This window comes from Podarcis pityusensis, assembly GCF_964106645.2.
Source record: "Podarcis pityusensis genome assembly, contig: HAP1_SCAFFOLD_174, whole genome shotgun sequence".
Classification (NCBI taxonomy): Eukaryota; Metazoa; Chordata; class Lepidosauria; order Squamata; family Lacertidae; genus Podarcis; species Podarcis pityusensis.
The window spans coordinates 25444-46024 of NW_028293354.1; the positions used below are offsets into that span (position 1 = coordinate 25444).

The 20581-nt window shown below is 39.7% G+C and overlaps 1 protein-coding gene across 1 annotated transcript; it reads right to left on the reverse strand.

Moving 5' to 3' along the window:
* Positions 1–4522: 4522 nt before the first annotated feature.
* LOC308469047 (vomeronasal type-2 receptor 26-like) lies at positions 4523–20517 on the reverse strand (the record flags this gene model as incomplete). Its single annotated transcript, XM_081024364.1, has 6 exons — positions 4523–5424; positions 8620–8746; positions 10522–10749; positions 18221–19021; positions 19457–19748; positions 20300–20517. The coding sequence occupies 6 exons, from the start codon at positions 20515–20517 to the stop codon at positions 4523–4525; spliced, it is 2568 nt and encodes an 855-aa protein (XP_080880490.1).
* Between the last annotated feature and the right edge of the window lie 64 nt (positions 20518–20581).

Below are 20581 nucleotides of genomic sequence, written 5' to 3' on the forward strand. Positions count from 1 at the left end.
CAAGCGACACTCACCTGCCTATCAGCTGTTATCATATAGCAGTCAATGGCTAGGCCAAAGGGAACGTCTGAAGCAAAACAATACATGCTATCAAGACTTTATCTCTTAGCTTGGATAACCATGAAAAAGCATGGTTATTTGAAATGTGCACATTAAATATTCAGTGCTTTTTTAAAAAGAAAAGTTTATGGGTACTGTCATTTTGACTCAGGAAAATCACCATTTTAAAGTTCAAATCGAGAACAATAAATACAGTAAATGGACAAAAGTACAAATATTCACAAAATATTTAGGCGTATGAGTACCCCTGCATCCACCCAGAAAAAAAGAACTGTATATATCCAGATTTATCTTGATGTGCAAAGTTCCCATAAGTTGACAGAGGTATATATATATTACCTGTGGAACCTTATAGATATCCAAGATTGTTGCCACATGAAGGGAAGTTTGGGAGTCCAGTCCCCCAATGATGGCTATCAAGTTGTTCTTGATGTCACAGATGTAGTTGGGGACAAATGTTTCCAGTGTGGATATGAGTAACATTGTGGCATAAAAGGTCCATTTCACATTGAAATAACTGTCATAGATGCGGAAACCTAAAGTGACATTGGGTAAGAGCTGAGGGTTTTTGTTGATCTCCTTCACTGCAAATTGGAAGGCCAGGATGTGCTGGTAGTTCTTAGGTACCACACTAAAAGAGAATTTCATTTTCTATCAGAAGAGTATGTAACACTTTGTAAAGTTATCATTTCTCAGTTCTACATAATCCTCATTAGTATTATTTATTACTGCAATTATTTAACTATTTTCTCAGTTGAGGAAACTATTGAACAGGTATCACTACAAGTCATCCTCCTTGCCTAGAATTGTAGAAAAGGGATGGACGTGAAATGGGTGTGGAATGCGGACTTCAAAATGTTCCTCGTCTACATTTTTAATACAGGCTTCATAATTTGTGTAGAGGTCCTGCCCTTATTTCATTGTCTTGGGACCTGGAAGCAAAAGTGATGCAGTTATTTCCACAACAATATTACATGTCTACATATGATACCTGAATGTTTGATTTAGTGGGGAAAGTGGTACTACAATGCCTATTATTATTGATTGACACTGTTGATGGGAACTGATGGAGTCCAGAGCCACAGTTTAGCTACCGTTCTCCTATAACTAATGGCTCCGGTGTCCAAAGAAGGAATCAGAATACAGAAGAGAAATTATTCAGTTCTTACTTTAGCCCTTCAAACAATGTTGGTAGGGGTTTTTCAGCGAAGGGTACTGAACTGGAGACGATGATGTTTTGAGAAGCTATGCCACCAATGATGAGGTCTCCTTCCTGATGATACTGATGAAGTGGAGTATATGGATCATGGACATGGCATTTAAGAATTTGAGGTTTGCATATTACATGAGGAGGTAGAAACAGAAGTAAGCCCAATAATGCCGCCATCTTTAGTACAATTTCCCCCTATACTCTTAAGATCCCCCTAGTACTATCACAGCTTTTGAGAGTGAAGTAGTCTCATCTAATTGTCCTTTTAGTCTGCTCTTATGTCAGAAATCCAGACTGAAAACTGGAGAGAGAAAAGTGATGACACTGATGGATCCTTGCTGGTTTCTGATTCCTAAGTCTAGCTGTGATTGGTGGAGGTAATATATTTTTATCAGGCTTCTCCAACCTTGTATCCTTCAGATGTTTTAGACTACAATTCACAGCATTCAAAGCTGGCTAAAGGTGATGGGGTTGTGATCCAAAACTGTCCAAGGGCACCAGGCTTTGAAAGGCTCAATTATGGCACCTTTCACAGACTTTCTCAATTAGCTTTCATAGTGTTCTGTGCAAGTCCATGAGGTGGTTAGACAAGAGGGAACATTAATTACAGTTCTTTTGATAATTGAAGGCAGGATAGTCACTTGTGTGTCTTTCTTAACAGAAGTTTTAATTTCCTCTTAGCTGCATGCAGTTTGGGCTTACAATAATGAACTATAAGAAAGAAAATTCTGGAAAGACAACCCTTTGGTCTCAAGAGAGGGAGAAAATGAACATGTTTGATCACAGCACTGGCCTCTTGAAATTCTGACCTGGAAAGAAGAAACCTACAGAGAGGTTTCTTCCACTACTTACATTGCATGCAATGTTCACATGAAAGTACAGCAACTGCATTAGTTTGTCTCCTTGTTTTGCCAACGAATGGGAGAAAAACCTCCAGTTTTTATGCTGGAGAAACTAAAATGAGGCATTTGTAATGTCTCCACCAACACGGAAACACATTTCTAATTCATTGGCAGTGCTCAATATTACCTCTTCTTTTTTTAAAAAAAAGATATTTATTAAATTTTCACAAATTATAAAATCAAACATAATACAAACAAACACACACAAAGACAAACAAATATAATTTCAAATCCTTATTCTCTTAAAACTTACTTCACCGACCTCCTCATACCTCCCCTTTCTGCATTCCAATTTCAAATATTTAGTTCAGCAAACCCTCACCCTTGATTTAATCTAATTGTAATCCTTTCTTTTCCTTTAACCTAATCTTTACAGCTGTAATCCGCTTACTTCTATAGCCACAACATTTTAACACTCATTAATTTTACAATGTCTCTTAAGATAGATCTTAAATTTCTTTCAATCTTCTTCCGCCATCTCTTTACCCTGATCTCGGATTCTGCCAGTCATTTCAGCCAGTCCCATGTAGTCTATCACCTTCATCTGCCATTCTTCCAGAGTGGGTAGATCTTGTGTCTTCCAATACTTTGCGATGAGTATTCTTGCTGCTGTTGTAGCATACATAAAGAATGTTCTGTCTTTCTTTGGCACCAATTGGCCGACAATGCCCAAGAGAAAGGCTTCTGGTTTCTTAAGGAAAGTACATTTAAGTACCTTTTTCATTTCATTATATATCATTTCCCAGAAAGCCTTAATCTTTGGGCACATCCACCAAAGGTGAAAGAAAGTACCTTCAGTTTCTTTACATTTCCAACATTTATTATCAGACAAGTGGTAAATTTTTGCAAGCTTGACTGGAGTCATGTACCACCTATAAATCATTTTCATAATATTTTCCTTTAAGGCATTACATGCCGAAAATTTCATACCAGTGGTCCACAACTGTTCCCAGTCAGCAAACATAATGTTATGACCAATATCTTGTGCCCACTTTATCATAGCTGATTTCACTGTTTCATCTTGTGTATTCCATTTCAACAGCAAGTTGTACATTCTTGCAATATTACCTCTTCTTGTGCCTCTTTTTTCTTATCTCATTTTGTCACTTCTTTCCTTGCCAAAATTTAAATGGTTGTGCCAGAAATACGTTTTTATTTTTTCCCTTTCTCTTTCTTTGCACTTTACAAACGGGAATACAATTTAATGGCAGACATACTTATTCTTACACACCACCCTGATCTCTATGTGGTGTGAGAGTCATGGGGCTTCATGTGCTCACCCAGCCTTTGTGATTCCTTTTGGAATGAGGCACAGCAGAGACGGTGGCGTTTTTAGGATATATGGTTTATTTCCACATATATACGACCTGTGCCTATGATGGATGTGTTCACAGCATTAGCACCCCTTAATGGTGTACTTTTTGTCATAGCTGTAGCCTTTGGATTCAAACAGATATCAAACATTGCTCTGTGCCTCTTTCTCCAGCTTTCTGCTTTATTTCCATGTCACATCGCTGCAAACTACCAACTCTAAACCCAGGCTTTGTACTTCCAACCAATTGAGAGAGGAGCCCCAACCATTTCATGTCTTTCATACAGCCTCCTTTCTTTTGTTCTCCTAATGGCCCATCACCCAGGCAATCATCTCAACACAGGGAGGTACCCTCGCTTAAATTTTATATATTTTAATACTTGCTGGATCCAGGGGATTTTACATGCAGCCTACTTCTCATTGTCCCAGCCCAAATTCATAACAGTGTATAAAATGATACAATATTAAAAGCTAAAATACACAAGACCAAGACCAAGAAATAGCAGAATATAAGCTGTTCAAGTCCAATGAATGATTGTATACCATTAGAAAGAGTAATATTTGATGGTAGAAGATCCTTGTATAGGAATTTTATTTCATTAGATGTATTCTAATGTGACTCCAACTCTCCTAGTGGGATCCTACTACCATGCATGAAGGTGTAAATGTGGAGTTCATTGGAATCTCCCGACCTTCTTCATTAAACAGTGCTAGGTCCTTCATAAACCTTATACTACTTGGGGTTTTTATGTGCTGTTTAAGGGATAGCCACCGACTTATCCTAAAAATCTCCACTGGAGTAGGGCAGGATGTATATTAACACAGCCACATGCAGAAAAATAAGATGGGATTAGACAGGGTAAAACTGTTCATCTCTAGTGTGGAAAAGTTGTGGGAAAGAGCATCAGGGCAGAATAGTACAGTGCTGAAGCCTAAGGGTTAAATCCTGTGGGGTGGTAGACTGGGTGCTTCTTTTCAGGGATACATGCAAATTGCTTTGCTAGATATTATAACCAGTGACACAGATTTTTGATTTCTTCAGGATTTTCTTCTTATTAGGTGTTCCCTACTGTTCAGCTCAGGCCTCAGCAAAATAATGTAACATTTTGGGGAAAAGATGCAACCCAACAAACCAGCACTGGAGGCTAAGATAGAGAAGATCTCCACAGCCACCATGTATTTTCCCTTTGTGCTCATGTAGGAAGGAACAAAGGATAACCAAACACTGCAAAAAACCAACATGCTAAAAATGATGAACTTGGCTTCATTGAAACTGTCAGGTAATTTCCGGGCAAGGAAAGCCACAGTGAAACTGACCATAGCTAGGAAGCCCATGTAGCCCAAGACACAGTAAAAGAAGGTCACCGTCCCCTCATTGCACTCCAGTACAATTTCTTCAGCCACTGATTTCATGTCAGCATTAGGGAACGGAGGAGAGATCACCAGCCATACAGTGCAGATGAGTGCTTGGATAAGGGAGCAGGAGAGGAGAATAGAGTTTGCCAGTCCTTTCCCCACCCACTTCCTCATCCTGGATCCTGGCTTTGTGGCCATGAAAGCCAGAACCACAGTGATGGTTTTTGCCAACACACAAGAAACAGCCACTGAGAAGATGATGCCAAAGGCAGTTTGTCGGAGGAGACACGTCACCTTGTCAGGATATCCAATGAACAGTAATGCAGAAAGGAAGCAAAGCAAGAGGGAGATGAGCAGAGTGTAGGTGAGGTCCCGGTTGTTGGCTTTCACAATAGGAGTGTCCCTGTGCTTCACAAATATTTCCAGTACCAGTGCTGTAATGAAAGCAAAGGAAAGACCAGAACAGGCTAAGCTGAGGCCCATAGGTTCTTCGAAGGACAAGAAACTTCTACTCTTGGGAATACATATATTCCTATTTTTGTTCGGATACTTTTCATCTTCACATTCATAGCAGTCATTCATGTCTGAGAAAGAAAAACATGGTCCTTAATCCCAAAAATTATGACCAACATGCCACTACTCTTCCTCTATTTTTTTTTTTTATTTCAAAATTTTTGGACTAGTTTTTAAAAATTAAAGTAGGACCTTGATAATACATAATTAAAATGATTTACAGAGTGTTCAAGGAGTTCCAAACAATAAATATTAAAAATGATAGACCCATGCCCATTTCACCTATCCAATGTAGAATACTGACAAAAAGCACGAGGGCCACAGCGACACTTCTTGATCTACAGCTAGAAGCCAACTCAAAATTTACTGTCACTGTTCTATTATTCATTCATTCAATTTATACACCCGTTGTGAAGGTCTCACAATAAGATCAACCAACGGCCTGGTTAAGAAGGCATTCCATACATGGGGAGCCACTGCAGAGAAGGCCCATTCTCATGTAGCCACCCTCCGGACCTCTTGAGGAGGAGACGCACGAAAGAGGGCCTCAGAAGATGATCTCAGGGACCGGGTAGGTTCATATGAGAAGAGGCGGTCCTTGAGGTATTGCAGTCCTGAGTCATTTAAGGCTTTATAGGTCAAAACCAGCACTTCGAATTGGGCCTGGAAACTAATTGGTAGCAGTTGGACCAGGATCGGTGTAATATGGTCAAACTGTCTTGCTCTAGTGAGCAACCTGGCCGCTGAATTCTGCACTAGCTGAAGTTTTTGAACCATCTTCAGAGGCAGTCCTACATATAACACATTGCAGTAATTTAACCTTGAAGTTACCAGAGCATAGACAACAGTAGTTAGGGTATCCCAGTCCAGATAGGAGCATAGCTGGGTCTGTGAGGAGAATCAGAACTTAGAGGGTTAAACAGTTCTGTGTGACGTCTCACATTCTGTGTGAGCTCTGCACCTTGGTGGAAAACTGTAGTTCCACCACTGCAACCCAGTCTTTGATCAGTTGCGCCGCCTCGCTTTTCCGTTTAAGCGAGAAGATCTAGCCGTTCCTCAAAAAATCATCTGTCAGTGTGAGCGCATACCTGGCTCCGCCCAGACTTGGCACTGGCATGGGTCCACAAAGATCTGTATGCACTAGCTCAAAAGGCCTTGTGGTTACCCTCTCTGATCTGGGATAACTGCACCTTTTTATCTTTGCTCTTTTGCATGCCCTACAATCCAAGAATCTATCACACGCTTTCATCTTGCAACCCTCAGTGCATTCCAGCAACTTCTGGATATATTTCCAACAGCTATGCGACATTCTCCTGTGCCACAAGTGAGCACACGAATCATGTGTGGGAACGTTAGCACACTGCGCCTGTGCTGTCTCAGCATCCACCTTACCCTCCAGAGGTGTCTCCAGAACAAAGAGGTTGTTCTGACGTGCAACATTGACCAGTTGTTTCCCACCCCTGGAAATCGAACAGACATCATTTTCAAAGCAAACCTTATAACCCTCCTTTACAAGAGCAGATACAGATAAAAGACAACACTTCATTCCTGGCACAACATAGACTTCCAGCTCTGCCTGTAAAAAAGAAACAAACACATTGCCAACAGTGGTTAATTGTCTCTGTGAGCCATCAGCAAGTTCTGTGTGACGTCTCACATTCTGAAGCGTGGTTTGGTTCACATACGGGAATCTTTCTTTGTTTGTGAGTTTCCTTTCCTTTTTTGGCTGAGAGGCGAGAAGGATGCCTGCTCTCTCGTCAGGACTGATTTATGATGTTTTTCTTCTCATTAAAGGCTGTTAGAGATTAGCAAGAAGCCTGCGTTCAGTCTGATTTATTATACACACACAAGGCAACACTTTCTACCGCTGCAGAACTCTGCTAAGAACTCTGCTAAGAGTTCAAGTTTTTCCTATCGGCACAAGTGTCAATCAGCACAGGGGAAGTGTGCCGCGCGCCATCTTATCTCAGCAAGGATTGAGCCCTGCGGAACCCCACGTTGAAGGTTCCACGGGGCTGAAAAGCATCCCCCAAGTAACACCCTCTGGGAACGACCATCCAAGAAGGACTGAAACCACCTCAAAGCGGTGCCACCCAACCCTAGTTCAGAGAGTCGCTCCACAAGGATACAATGGTTGATAGTATTGAAAGCTGCTGAGAGGTTGAGAAGAATGAACAGGGACATGTTTCCCTTGTCTCTCTCTTGACAGAGGTCATCATAAAGCAGTTTCTGTGCCATAACCAGGCCTAAACCCCAATTGAAATGGATCCAGAAGATCAGTTTCTTCCAAAACCACCTGGATCTGGTCTATGACCACTCGCTTCAGAACCTTGCCCACACTTGGTAGTTGTTCACACTTAGTAAAGGTAAAGGTACCCCTGCCCGTACGGGCCAGTCGTGACTGACTCTGGGGTTACACGCCCATCTCGCTTAAGAGGCCGGGGGCCAGTGCTGTCCGAAGACACTTCTGGGTCAAGTGGCCAGTGTGATGTAGCTGCTCTGGCGAGCCTGCACCAGCGCAGCACACGGAAACGCCGTTTACCTTCCTGCTATAAAGAGGTACCTATTTATCTACTTGCACTTAGGGGTACTTTCGAACTGCTAGGTGGGCAGGAGCTGGGACCGAAGGACAGGAGCTCACTCCGCCACAGGGATTCGAACTGCCGACCATAAGATCGGCAAGTCCTAGGCGCTGAGGTTTTACCCACAGCGCCACCCGCTCACACTTACTTACTCCTTAATTAAGGAATGATAGTGTAATTCAGTCTTTGCAAATTTCTACATTTGATGACCTAATCAACACCTTTTAACTGTTTTCTGTTTCACACTTCATCAAACATTACGACAAAATTCTCTGAAGTTGAAGTGCATCAGAATACATGTTTTAATATGTTACCAGAAAGTAAATGCACATTCAAATATTATTTTAAGGAAAAATATATTATTTGTAAGCCTGGATGAGGGTGATATGATTATATACTTCCAGCTGTTACAGAACCCTCCTGGCTCCTGAAACCCTCCTGAAAATCCACTTTATACTAATCCTGGTGGATCTTTCTATAGGATTCTTCCTTATTAACAGCATTCAACACCCACAGTCACAAATTATCTCACACACACACACACACACTTTCATTAGTCCCTCTTCAGCAAGATTTCTCAATATTTCATAAACTGTCAAATGGAATCTTGGTGAATGCATCATTTCATATGCATGTTCTCGATTAGAGGCAACAAGCTATAAATATATGCAGTAAATTTCTTACCCTCTTTGTCTGAAATCTTCCCTTCTGGACATGGGATGCAATCATAGCAGCAAAATGCTTCCCCCTCCTTCACTTTCCTGCAAAAACCAGGGCGGCAGGTCTCAGTACATACAGACTTAGGCTGTGTCTAATACACAAATGAGAGAGAGATATGTGTTTAAAATAAGTAGTTTCAAAGAAAAGCTAAAAGGAAAAGTTAAGCTCTTCCTTAAAAGGGATTTGCAAAAGAACAACAGCATTCATTTCAGAAATTCATTTAATAGGTTGTTTCAATTCCATTTTGACTCATTTTCAGGCATTTTCCATTGACTCAACGTGCAAACTCCAATAAATTGTTGTTGTTTTTGCAGTTACTTTTGTGGATAGTAATGTTTTTTATATCCTCTATAGCAAGCACAGGCAAACTCTGGCCCTCCAGATGTTTGGGACTACAATTCCAAATGGACCCCTGTTTTACTGAAAAATTTCTACCTGCAAGCCATAGATAGGTTTCTTTCTAATTTTGGTGAAAACCACTGATGCAATTTGTTCAGGCTTGTCAAGAATGACACACTTTCATTGGTTGACAACAGTCAGAGTCGTTCAAACACGTCCAAATGCTTTACTTTTTTTTTTTATAAAACTATTAATAGTTTTTTGAGAAACGAACAATTGAACAACATAATTAATGTATTCCTTGCCCATTAAAGCATATGGGAGCTAGAAGCAACCTTTTATTTTTTATCTTAATGCAATTCTATTTTTAAAATTATCTTGTGAATTAAACAAACTGTGTGGTGCGATCCAATGTGTTTTTGTGCAATCTGTATTATATTATCATCACACATCCTTGCCTTGAGTCTTTTAGCAAGCCACAATAGAGAGCCACTGCTCTATAAGTGATGGCAGGAATATAGTTTGGGACGCGGGTGGCGCTGTGGGTAAAACCTCAGCGCCTAGGGCTTGCCGATCGCATGGTCGGTGATTCGAATCCCTGCGGCGGGGTGAGCTCCTGTCCTTCGGTCCCAGCTCCTGCCCACCTAGCAGTTCGAAAGCACCCCTAAGTGCAAGTAGATAAATAGGTACTGTTTTATAGCGGGAAGGTAAACAGCGTTTCCGTGTGCTGCGCTGGTGCTGGCTCACCAGAGCAGCTTCGTCACGCTAGCCACGTGACCCGGAAGTGTCTCCGGACAGTGCTGGCCCCCGGCCTCTTAAGTGAGATGGGCGCACAACCCTAGAGTCGGACACGACTGGCCCGTACGGGCAGGGGTACCTTTACCTTTAGGAATATAACAACCAGAGGTTATAGGGATTAAGCTTTTGTTATGGGACTTAAGTAAAAGTTGATGTCACATCATGTTTGTTCCTTATCAAAGCATTGTCATAAATTTGGGACATAGGCACAGATGTGTGGCAGCCCACATATTTCAGATACTATCTAGGTTGGCCCATTGGGTACAATTTGTATTTATATTGTTATATGGCATACCAGCCTCTGAGCAGTGAGAGAATCTGGGGTGATTTACGCAGGAGTTTGATTTCCTTTTATTGAAGGTCAGTGGAGACCACAGTGTCTTTAATATATATGGCTTTATTTAAACATTTTAAATTACGGCTTTATTTAAACTAGTTCAGCACAGGGAACCTGGGTTTCACCCAGACTGATCCTTCAAACTCATAACAATAAATTGAATATCAACAAAATCTTTTTAGAATTCACTTCTTCATATTGTCAGTTAATATATTCATTTTCAGTGTAACAGGAACCAGTATAGAGGCTGTGCATTTAGCTTATAACATTAATACATAGCTTGTGCTATTTTGAATCCGATTTTATAAAGGCTGAAAAATGCACAATGAAATTATCTTTGTATGTTATGTTAAAGTGTTCGCATTAACAAATGGGTGATGTTCGCATCCTACCTGGTTAAACCAATGGTGCCATTTTATGGCTCCCTCATTGATGGTCAACATTTGCTGTGGAGGAGCCAGGGAATCCACCCCTCCGACCTTCACTCTCTGAAAGGATTGGTTTGAGGAAAGAATCCAATTGGTAATATCAAATCCAGCTAGTATCTCCCCATTCTGGTCCAAGGAAATCTTATCCCCAGCACTGTTGTTAAATGAGATACCCCTCAGAAAATGATGGAGCTAGAGAGAAAAAGGAAGAGAAAGTATAGAAAGGCTTCAATTCAGCAAGGGACAATCATGATGTTCACTTTCATCGCAAGTTTTTTTTTTTTTTATATTTAATCAATTTTTCGATACAAACATCAACTGCAAAAGACATATACTGCAAACACCATAATAAGAGTAATAGCACAATTTGACAATTCAGATTTGGATACACTGATATACCTATGACTATACCTTTTTAAAAACAACAACAGTACTTTCCCACCTCTCTCTCCTCCCTCTACTTCCCACCACTATTCGCCTTATCACTTAAATATTCGTTCCAGATTTCTTCATATTTATCCATTCTTATTTTGCGTCGTCATACAATTCGTTTGTATGTAGCTAATCTGTCCATGGGGTCACGAAGAGTCGGACACGACTAAACGACTAAACAACAACAACAAATCTGTCCATATATCAATCCATGTGATCAATAGAATCTTTTTGCGGCTCTTCCATTTCATCAAAACAAGGTTTTTTGCTTCCAATATAGCACAGTACATCCAATTTTTTTTGACCCCTTGAAATCTCCCACGTTTCCAGAATATAATTTAGAATTAAATTCAGTTCCCATAAATAACAATTTCTTTTTATTCCTCCTCACCTCACACCAAAACGATCTTATAATCGGGCAGTTAATAAACATGTGTATTAAGTTCACATTTTTACTCCCACATTTCCAGCAATTGTCTGCACTTGTTATTTTCTTCTGGTATAGTTTTGCTGGAGTCCAGTGGACTCTGAATATTATTTTCTGTTGAATAAGTCTTAGTCTTAGATCCATAGAGGCTATTTCTGTTGATTTTATATTTGACTCCCATATATCATTTGTCATCTGTACCCCTAACTCTTCACTCCATTTTTGTCTATCATATTCTAAATCGTATTTCTCCTGTTGAGTAGAGTTTATATAGTGCAAGTGTAGGGTTTTTTGCTTTTGTTGCAGAGATTAAATCTTGTAGCAGCATGGGTGTTTCCGATGCTGCAATAGCGTCAGGGCCAAACTGCCTTTCCAACACAGGTTTCAATTGGATGTATTGCCATTGTGTTTCACTGGTTAATCCGTACTTTACTTGCAAAGTCTTATATTCCACAAATTTGTAATTTTCATCAATTAATTGATTCAATGTCAAAATACCCTTTCTTCATCCAATTTGCCAAATTATTACTTGATTTCCAATTTTTAATTTTGGGTTGGCTCATATTGTTAATTTCTCATGCTGATAGGGGTCATCATTATTTTTATTTGTATTCATCCAAATTTTTATAGGTGCTGTAATAGTCTCCGGGATAATAGGATATCTCATAAAATTGGAGCCGAGTTTAGTCCACCCTTCAAGAGGTTCAAAGAAACTATATTCAAGAGTAGCCCAATTGGGAATCATGCTAGCTCTCCAACAATTAGTCTTACTCAACAGGTAAGCCTGGTGGTACAGTTCCAGATTTGGGAACCCAAAACTGCCTTCCTTATTTGGAAGTTGCATTTTATTTAGTGATAGTTTTGGTGGCTTTGTACCCCACAGGCCTGATCTAAATAGCTGATTTATTTTTTGTAAGTATAGTTTGGGAATATATTTTGTTAATCCTCTTAGAATGTATAAAAGCTTTGGAACAACATTCATTTTGAGGACATTAACCTTTCCCTCAAAGGGAGAGGTTTAGAGGTCCCCACCTTTCAATATCAAAAGAAATCTCATTTATAATTTGATTCAAATTTAATTTTACAATTTGGTCTATATCTGATGAAATCATTATACCCAAGTATTTAATAAAGTCTTTGCACATCCTAAACTGATGGTTTCTATACAATGTAGCCCTTGGCCCTATTGGTAAAATCTCTGATTTTGTCAAATTTATGGAATATCCCAATATCCTGACAAAGATTTTTATTTTCTCCATATTTTTTGGAATTGTTTTGAAATATCAACATTGGAGTAAAGCAGATTTTTTTTTCTTTCTTCTATTTTTATATGTATAATATTTAAGCCAAGACTTTCTCACATTTTAAAGTTCATTTTAAATTACAGATTTTTATGATCTCCAGCAGCATCTGAACACAGAGCCATAAAACCTTTATTGACAAAAAGTGGATGCTCTATTATTATGGAATTAAAAAGAGGGCAAAATTCCCCATTGAAAGGGAAATCAAATGAGAATTTATTAAAAGTTAAAGATATATTAGAAAAGGGCAGAGATATTAAAAGATTATTTTGAAATCAATTTGAAACAGGAGACAAAATTTGAGAAACAATTTGAGCTGGCTAATAGACCAGGGAAATTATTCGCATGGCAAATGAGAACAAAGGCAAGCGATAGCCTGTATAAATAAAATTAATGTAGCAGGTAGAGTTGTGGAAAGTCCTAAAGAAATAAGAGACCAATTTGTGTGTTTTTATACGGAATTATTTTGTGGGAAATGGGGTAATTTAGATGAAATGCAAAAACATCTATAGGACAGTGGAATGTCTAAAATACCAATAGATAAAATGACAACTTTGTTGTTTTTTTTAAAAATATTTATTTGGTATTAATGTGATAAACGCTTCCTTCCATGACTCCGGTGCCCTCTTCCCCTCCAAAATTTCATTGCTGACCTCCGTCAAAGGTTGTATCAAATAGTCTTTTAATGTCTTATAGTACTTGGAGGTCAGCCCATCTGGCCCTGGGGACTTGCCCAGTTGCATGTTCTGAATGGCTTGTTCAATCTCTTGTCGTGTTATTTTGGAATTCAGGATTGTCCTATTTTCTTGTGACAGTTTGGATAGTCCATTTTTTGCCAAAAATTGTTTAATCTCAGCCTCGTCTTGCGGCCCTTGGGTGTATAGTTTTTTGAAGTATCTCTGGAAACACTTTCTAATGTCCACAGGATTCTGAATGTTTTTTCCTTCAATCTCTAAGTTTGTAACCGTATTTAATCTTTGTCTTCTCTTCAACTGCCAAGCTAGCAGTTTTCCACATTTATTCGCCGACTCAAACGTTTTTTGTTTCATTAATTTGACCTTCCATTCTATTTCCTGATTTATCAATTTAGAATATTGTGTTTGATAAAGTTTAATTTCTCTCAGAGTTGGCTGTGACTTAGGATTTAATCTTAACTTCTTCTCTAATTCTTTTATTTTATCCAGGATCTTGTCTTTTTTCTCATTTTGTGTCCTTTTCTTTACGGCATTCTGTTGTATCAAGAATCCCCTCATTACAGCTTTACTTGCGTCCCAGACGATTCTTTTTTCCACCGTAGTATTCATATTTATCTCAAAATAGTCCTTCAAAACTTTTTGGGCCTTCTTGGTAATTTCCTGATCTCTGAACAAATTATCATTCATCTTCCATCTAAAAGAGCCGGTTGGTAATAGTGTCATATCCATCTTTACTGCATTATGGTCGGAACAGGTCTTTGGGCAGATTTCCACTTTTCTGGCCTTAGGTGCCAGGCCTCTAGATATCCATATTTGGTCGATTCTTGTCCAGGTCAGTTGGGCTTCAGAAAAGAATGTTCCCTCTCTTCCTAGTGGGTTCTTTGTCCTCCAGATGTCAATCAAGTCCATATTGTCTGTCATTTCAAAAAAAGTTTTAGGTAGTCTGCCGTCTTTTGTGACATTTTGACTTTGTGACTTGTCCATGTTAGTTGATACGACCCCATTCATATCTCCCATCATTATGATGTTGTTGTAGTCCAGATAATCCAGCATAGTCTCATGCAACTTCTTGTAAAATTCCGATTAACCTTCGTTAGGTGCATAGATTCCTAATATCAACAGTTTCTCTCCTTGGTGTTGTATCTCAATTGCCAAAATTCTTCCATGTTCATCTTTAAATAAGAATTTAGGTGACAGGCTCTCTTTCGCATATATCACCACACCTCTCTTCTTCACTTTGTCCGAAGATATAAATTCCTGGCCCAATCTTTTATTTATTAACACTTTTCTGTGGAGCCTTGTCACATGTGTTTCCTGTAGGCAAATAATGTCCAATTGTTCTTTTTTTAATATATGAAATATTTTCTTCCTTTTTTCCGGAATGTTACAACCATTTATATTCCAGCTCAACAGTTGCAGAGACATCCTGAATTAATCTGATTATTTTTCAAGGGGTGGTATCTTATTCACAGGATCTTCAGGTTCCACAGGTGCTGGTACTGGCGTTGCCCCAGGCCCAGAAGGTAGTTCAATTCCTTTTTGAAGGTCCTCTCCGTATGTAGACAGAAATTTGTCTCTCTCTTCCGATGTTCTAATTTTGACCTTTTTCCCTCTAAAGGTAAAGGATATTCCTTGGGGGAATTCCCACCTGAAAGCAATTGCGTTGCTCCTTAATAATTTGGCAAGTTCAGAATAGGCGGCTCTAAGGTCCAACAGTTGTCTAGGAATATCTTTGTAAATTTCAATTCTTCTGTCCAAAATGTCCAGTGACTTTCCGTAGTGTAGGCCCAAAATCTTGTCCCTTTCCTCCTTTGATCTCAATGTTATCAGGCAGTCTCTGGGCCTCTCCTTTTTTATAAATCTTCCAAGCCTGAAGGCTGACACAATTTTAAAATCCCTTTCCTCTAAATTCCAGAACTTGGAGAATTCTTTGGTTAAAAACTCAGCTAGGTTTCCTTCTTCTGCTTCTTGTAACGACCTAATCCTCAAATTATTCTCACGATTTCGCAGTTCTATCATAGAGAGATAAATCTGATGTTCCCCTACTTGTTTGGTGAGTGGTCTTACCTCTTGTTCTAAATTTTCTAATTTTTGTCTGGTATCCTCAGCCAATTTCCGATTTTCTGCTGTAGCCTCCGTCAACTGTCCAATTGCTTGTGTGTTCTGTGCCACTTGTCCAGTTAATTTATTTAGGCATTCTGTATTTTGGTCAATCTTTGCTGTTTGCTCATCTGCTTTCTTGTCCAAAGCTTCCAATTTTTCAAAAATTTTCTCTAAAATAGAAGCAGATGCTCCTGAGGCCATATCTTCCAACTGTAACTGCTCTATTTCTCCCTCTTTTGCCTGTGACAGGGCAACTTCTTCTACTTCTGAAGGCAGAGTAGGTACAGATGATCTACGTGTCTGTGAGGCTGAGGTTAGAGTTGTCAAAGTTGTTTGTCTAACTCTTCCTCTTCTTCTTGTGCCACTCATTCCAACGTTATCTATCAGTCAAGGTCACACTGAGTTATTCCCATGGGAATAGATAGGCCCAGAGAAAGCAAGCAGCCGGGGAATCGAAAGTAAATGTAAAGTCACTGTTTTAAATCTCCAATCCTCTAGAGTGAGCTTAAAATGTCTTTCAGAGTCTAATTTAATGTCCAAGAACCTTCAAGTACAAGTATTTAGCAGAGTTGATATTAATAGTCACTTTGTTTCAAACAGTGCTTACTGGTCTCCAAAAAATGTTTCAAATTAGGAGGTCTAAGTACCCTCAGATTGTTGCAAGTTCCAATATACAGTATCCAAATCTGCAATACTGACAGCTCAGTCTCTCAGATCTCAGGCAGTTCCGGACCCTGGGTTTCACCTTTTAATTGTAATCCAATAAAAGAAGGAAAGTCAAATGCAAATAATAATTCCAAATCATAAACTTGAAATCTTTACTTTAGATTGCAGGTTCAGTGGGTGCTTAGATCAGTAAAGTTAAAAGTTCTTTTTTCAGCCTCCACTCCTCCAGCTCTTTGCTTTTTAAAGTTCAATGGCAGCGGAAGACGGACTTCCTGTTTCCACGTCTCTCCGCTCTCAGCCAAGTTCAAATCTTTTAATTCAACTTTTAGTCTCTAATTTAAAGTGATTCAGTCTTTACTCACGAATAGGTTGGTTTTGATTCCGGATCCAGATTTTACAGGAAAAGGGATCAGCGCTCACCGGCAGCAGCAGCGCGGCTTCGCTCCGCAGATTGCGAAACGGCTCACAGCGCCGCCACCCCCCTCCACGCTCCGGAGCCCCTTACGGGGTTCCTTTGACATTTGGGAGGTCGCTTCTGGCACCCACCGAGCCTCGAGACCACAGGCTCTTGCCGCCTGTGGTTTTCCAAAGTGGGTCTCCGCTTCGCCGTAGCGGACGACCCAGTTTCTGCGGAGCCTCCTCTTCCCGATTAGAAGAGGACCGCCATTGCCGTTCGCGCCGCCCCCGGAAGTCCGATAAAATGACAACTTTGAATGCACCGGTTTCAATGATGGAATTACAGCAAGCAATTTTACAGGAAAAGCCTTTGAAAGCACCAGGATCTGATGGTCTTTCAGCAATATACTATAAGAAGTTGCAGAAGTATCTAATACAACAATTAAAGGACATTATGAATATGATTTTAAATACAGGGGAGCTGCCAGAATCCTGGAAGAATGCTTATATAACTTTGATTTCTAAACAAGACAGAGATTCTGACCAGCAAAAAAAAAAAAAAAAAAATTATCAACCTATATCTTTGTGGAATAATAATTATAAGCTTTTTGCAAACATATTAGCAAATAGGTTGAAACAGGTATTAAAAGAGGTAATCCACCATGACCAGCTGGATTTTCCCCAAAAAGACAAATGAAAGATAATATTAGAAATGTAATTGATATATGAGAATACTTGCAAGTGAGAAATGAAAAACAATTGGGTTTAATGTTTCTCGATGCCAAGAAAGCATTTTATAATCGCTCCAGGGATTTTACGTTTAAAGTCTTAGAACATATGAGTTGTGGAGACACTTTTATAAAAGGAGTTAAGGCAATATATACAAAACAGTCAGCTAAGTTGATAGTAAATAGTGTCCTGACTGAGAACTGTAAAATAACTAAAGGAATGAGACAAGGCTGCCCATTGTCACATTTGTTGTTTATAAGAGTTTTAGAAGTACTGGTGCAAAGAATAAGAAGTAATCAAGATAGTAAAACATAAGATTGGGAAAGAGACAATATCAACTGAAAGCATTTGCAGACAATATGGTGATATCTGTAGAAAAATCAATACTGTATTTGCATTTCAAGAGAGATAAAGCTATGGTGATATCTGTAGAAAAACCAATACTGTATTTGCATGTCAAGAGAGATAAAGCAACAATCTCATGGCCAAAGGGCAGTGAATAGAGGAAGGTGCTTTGGAGGCAGATGGGGAAGATTTCAAGAGCATGGGTAGGCAAACTAATGCCCGGGGGCCGGATCCGGCCAAAGCGCCTTTTATATCCAGCCTACGAACGGTCTGGGAATCAGCATGTTTTTACATGAGTAGAATGTGTGCTTTTATTTAAAATGCATCTCTGGGTTATTTGTGGCTCAAAGGAAATTGTTCATTCCCCCCCCCAAAAAAATAGTCCGGCCCCCGACAAGGTCTGAGGGACAGTGGACGGCCCCCTGCTGAAAAAGTTTGCTGACCCCTGTTCAAGAGCATTGCTGCACCGACATTGGTGACCCTTGCTGGGGTTACATAGGAAAGTGACAATAGATAGAAAAGCAAACAGAACATGTTTTGAACCTCTTTCAGGGTGTTCAGCCCATTACCTGCCACAGTGGCTGATTCTGAAATTTGACTCCTCCACCGATCATTACTGGTCTGTGTTTGACTCGGGATGTAGACATGGCATGTAAAGCATGGGCCACAGCATAGACAGCATTGTAGATGTTGTAGCTGTGGCTGGTCATGCTCATTTCAAAGAAAGGACCAGGAAGATTCTCCAGCTTCTCTTGCCCAGTGCAAATATCTCCCTTCACACTGCCAACAACTTGATTTGGAAATACACAGCCAAATGCCTGTTGCCAGAAGTCCAAAATGAAGCCATCTCCTTTCGGGTTGGAAGGGGTTTTGCTCTTGACAAACTGACGAAATCCTGGTGGATCATTTGAGTGAGTTGTGAATGAGAGAACCCCATGGAGTATTTCTGTATCCCAAGTCCATTGATAGACAAAAGAAGTGAGCTCTACCTGGGCTGTCATGATCCACACTTTACCTTTTGGCTTATTTGAACTTTGTTCCAGTTCTGCTAGGTAAGGCAACCATCTAAAAAATGCCAGAGTATATGATTCTCCATAAAACAAGACTACATTGGCTTTGCTATCGTTTATTTTGTCATTAATTTTTGCCCCCAGTTTAAACATATTGTTAATTTCAGTGACGTAAGTTAATGTGTGACTTCTTTCTATGAAGGCAAAACAGATGCCACTCTGGGAAAATAGTGGAACCACAGTTTGCACAAATCTTTCTGCATTCTCATCATAGAAAGTAAAGATCCCAATCCATATCCACCGGAAATACAGAAGCAAAGACAGGATCCCCTTATACTGGTGGGTTTCCTTGGGCTCCATCTGGTAGAAGAAAAGGCCTGGGGTTTTATCATTCATCACTGGAGCAGGGCCATATATGAGCTAAACATAGTTGTTGGAGGAGGAGAAAGAGACAGAAGCAACAATAGCTTTTAGGTATTAGATTTGTGTAATACAAGCATCACTGGGGCAATCTCCAGTTGGGCCTTCCAATCCTCACCATTTGGCCTGTGCATGCTATTTTTGCTAAGCCAAGCGATTCTCACCTGCCAATCAGCTGTTATCATATGTCAGGAACTGGCTAGGCCAAAAGGGACATCTGAAGCAATAACCTATGTGTTATCAAGGCTTTATCTCTTACCTTGGCTCTGTCATTAGCATGGCATGCCTGATTATTTGAAATGTGCACATTGATTTATCAAAATCTATTTGGATATCTTAAGTTCCCATAACTTGACAAAGAGATGCATATCTCACCTGCGGAACCTTATAGATATCCAAGATTGTTGCCACATGAAGGGAAGTTTGGGAGTCCAGTCCCCCAATGATGGCTATCAAGTTTTTGTTGATGTCACAGATGTAGTTGGGGACAAATGTTTCCAGTGTGGATATGAGTAACATTGTGGCATAAGAGGTCCATTTGGCATTGAAATAGCTGTCATAGATGCGGAAGCCTAAAGTGACATTGGGTAAGAGCTGAGGGTTTTCATTGATCTCCTTCACTGCAAATTGCAAGGCAAGGATGTGCTGGTAATTCTTTGGCACCACACTAAAAAAAGAGTTTCATTTTCCATCAGAAGGGCATGTAACTCTTTGTAAATTTATCACAACTCAGTTCTACACTATCCTCATTAGCACTGCTTTCTTTCTTGGGAGACATAGGGGTACACATACCCCCAAAACATTTTGTGAATCTAAGTTTGGTCTCATTGAGGGGCAGTATTTCAATATAAGTAGGAAAATGAGGGTACAACTAAACTTTTTTTTTAAGGAAAAAGCATTGCTCATTTGTATTTTTTATTACTGCAATTATTTAAATTATCTTGAACAGGTATCACTACAAGTGATCCTCCTCCTTGCCTACAATGGCAGAAAAGGCAGATAGGGGAAAATTCTATCGTAAGGGAGCACAGACTTTAAAATATTCCTGATATAAATTGTTAACGCTTCTATTATTATCAATGGACATTGTTGGCTGCAACTGTTGGAGTCAAACAACCACTTCAGGACCACCGTTTAGCCACCCCACCTCTTAAACTGATTTGCTTCATTGTCCAAAGAAGGAATAAAAATGCAAAAGAGAAATTATCCAGGTCTTACTTTAGCTCTTCAAGCAATGTTGGTGGGGGTTTGTCAATGAAGGGTATTGAAATGGAGATGATGATGCTGTGAGAGGCAATGCCACCAATGATGAGGTCTCCTTCCGCATGATACTGATGAAGTGGAGTGTGTGGATCATGGACATGACATTTAACAATGGTTGATTTGCATATTGCATGAGGAAGTAGAATCAGCAGCAAGACCAATAATGCCACCATCCTTGGTACTACTTTTCCCTATGCACTAAGATGCCCCTAGTACTATTACAGCTTATGAGACTGA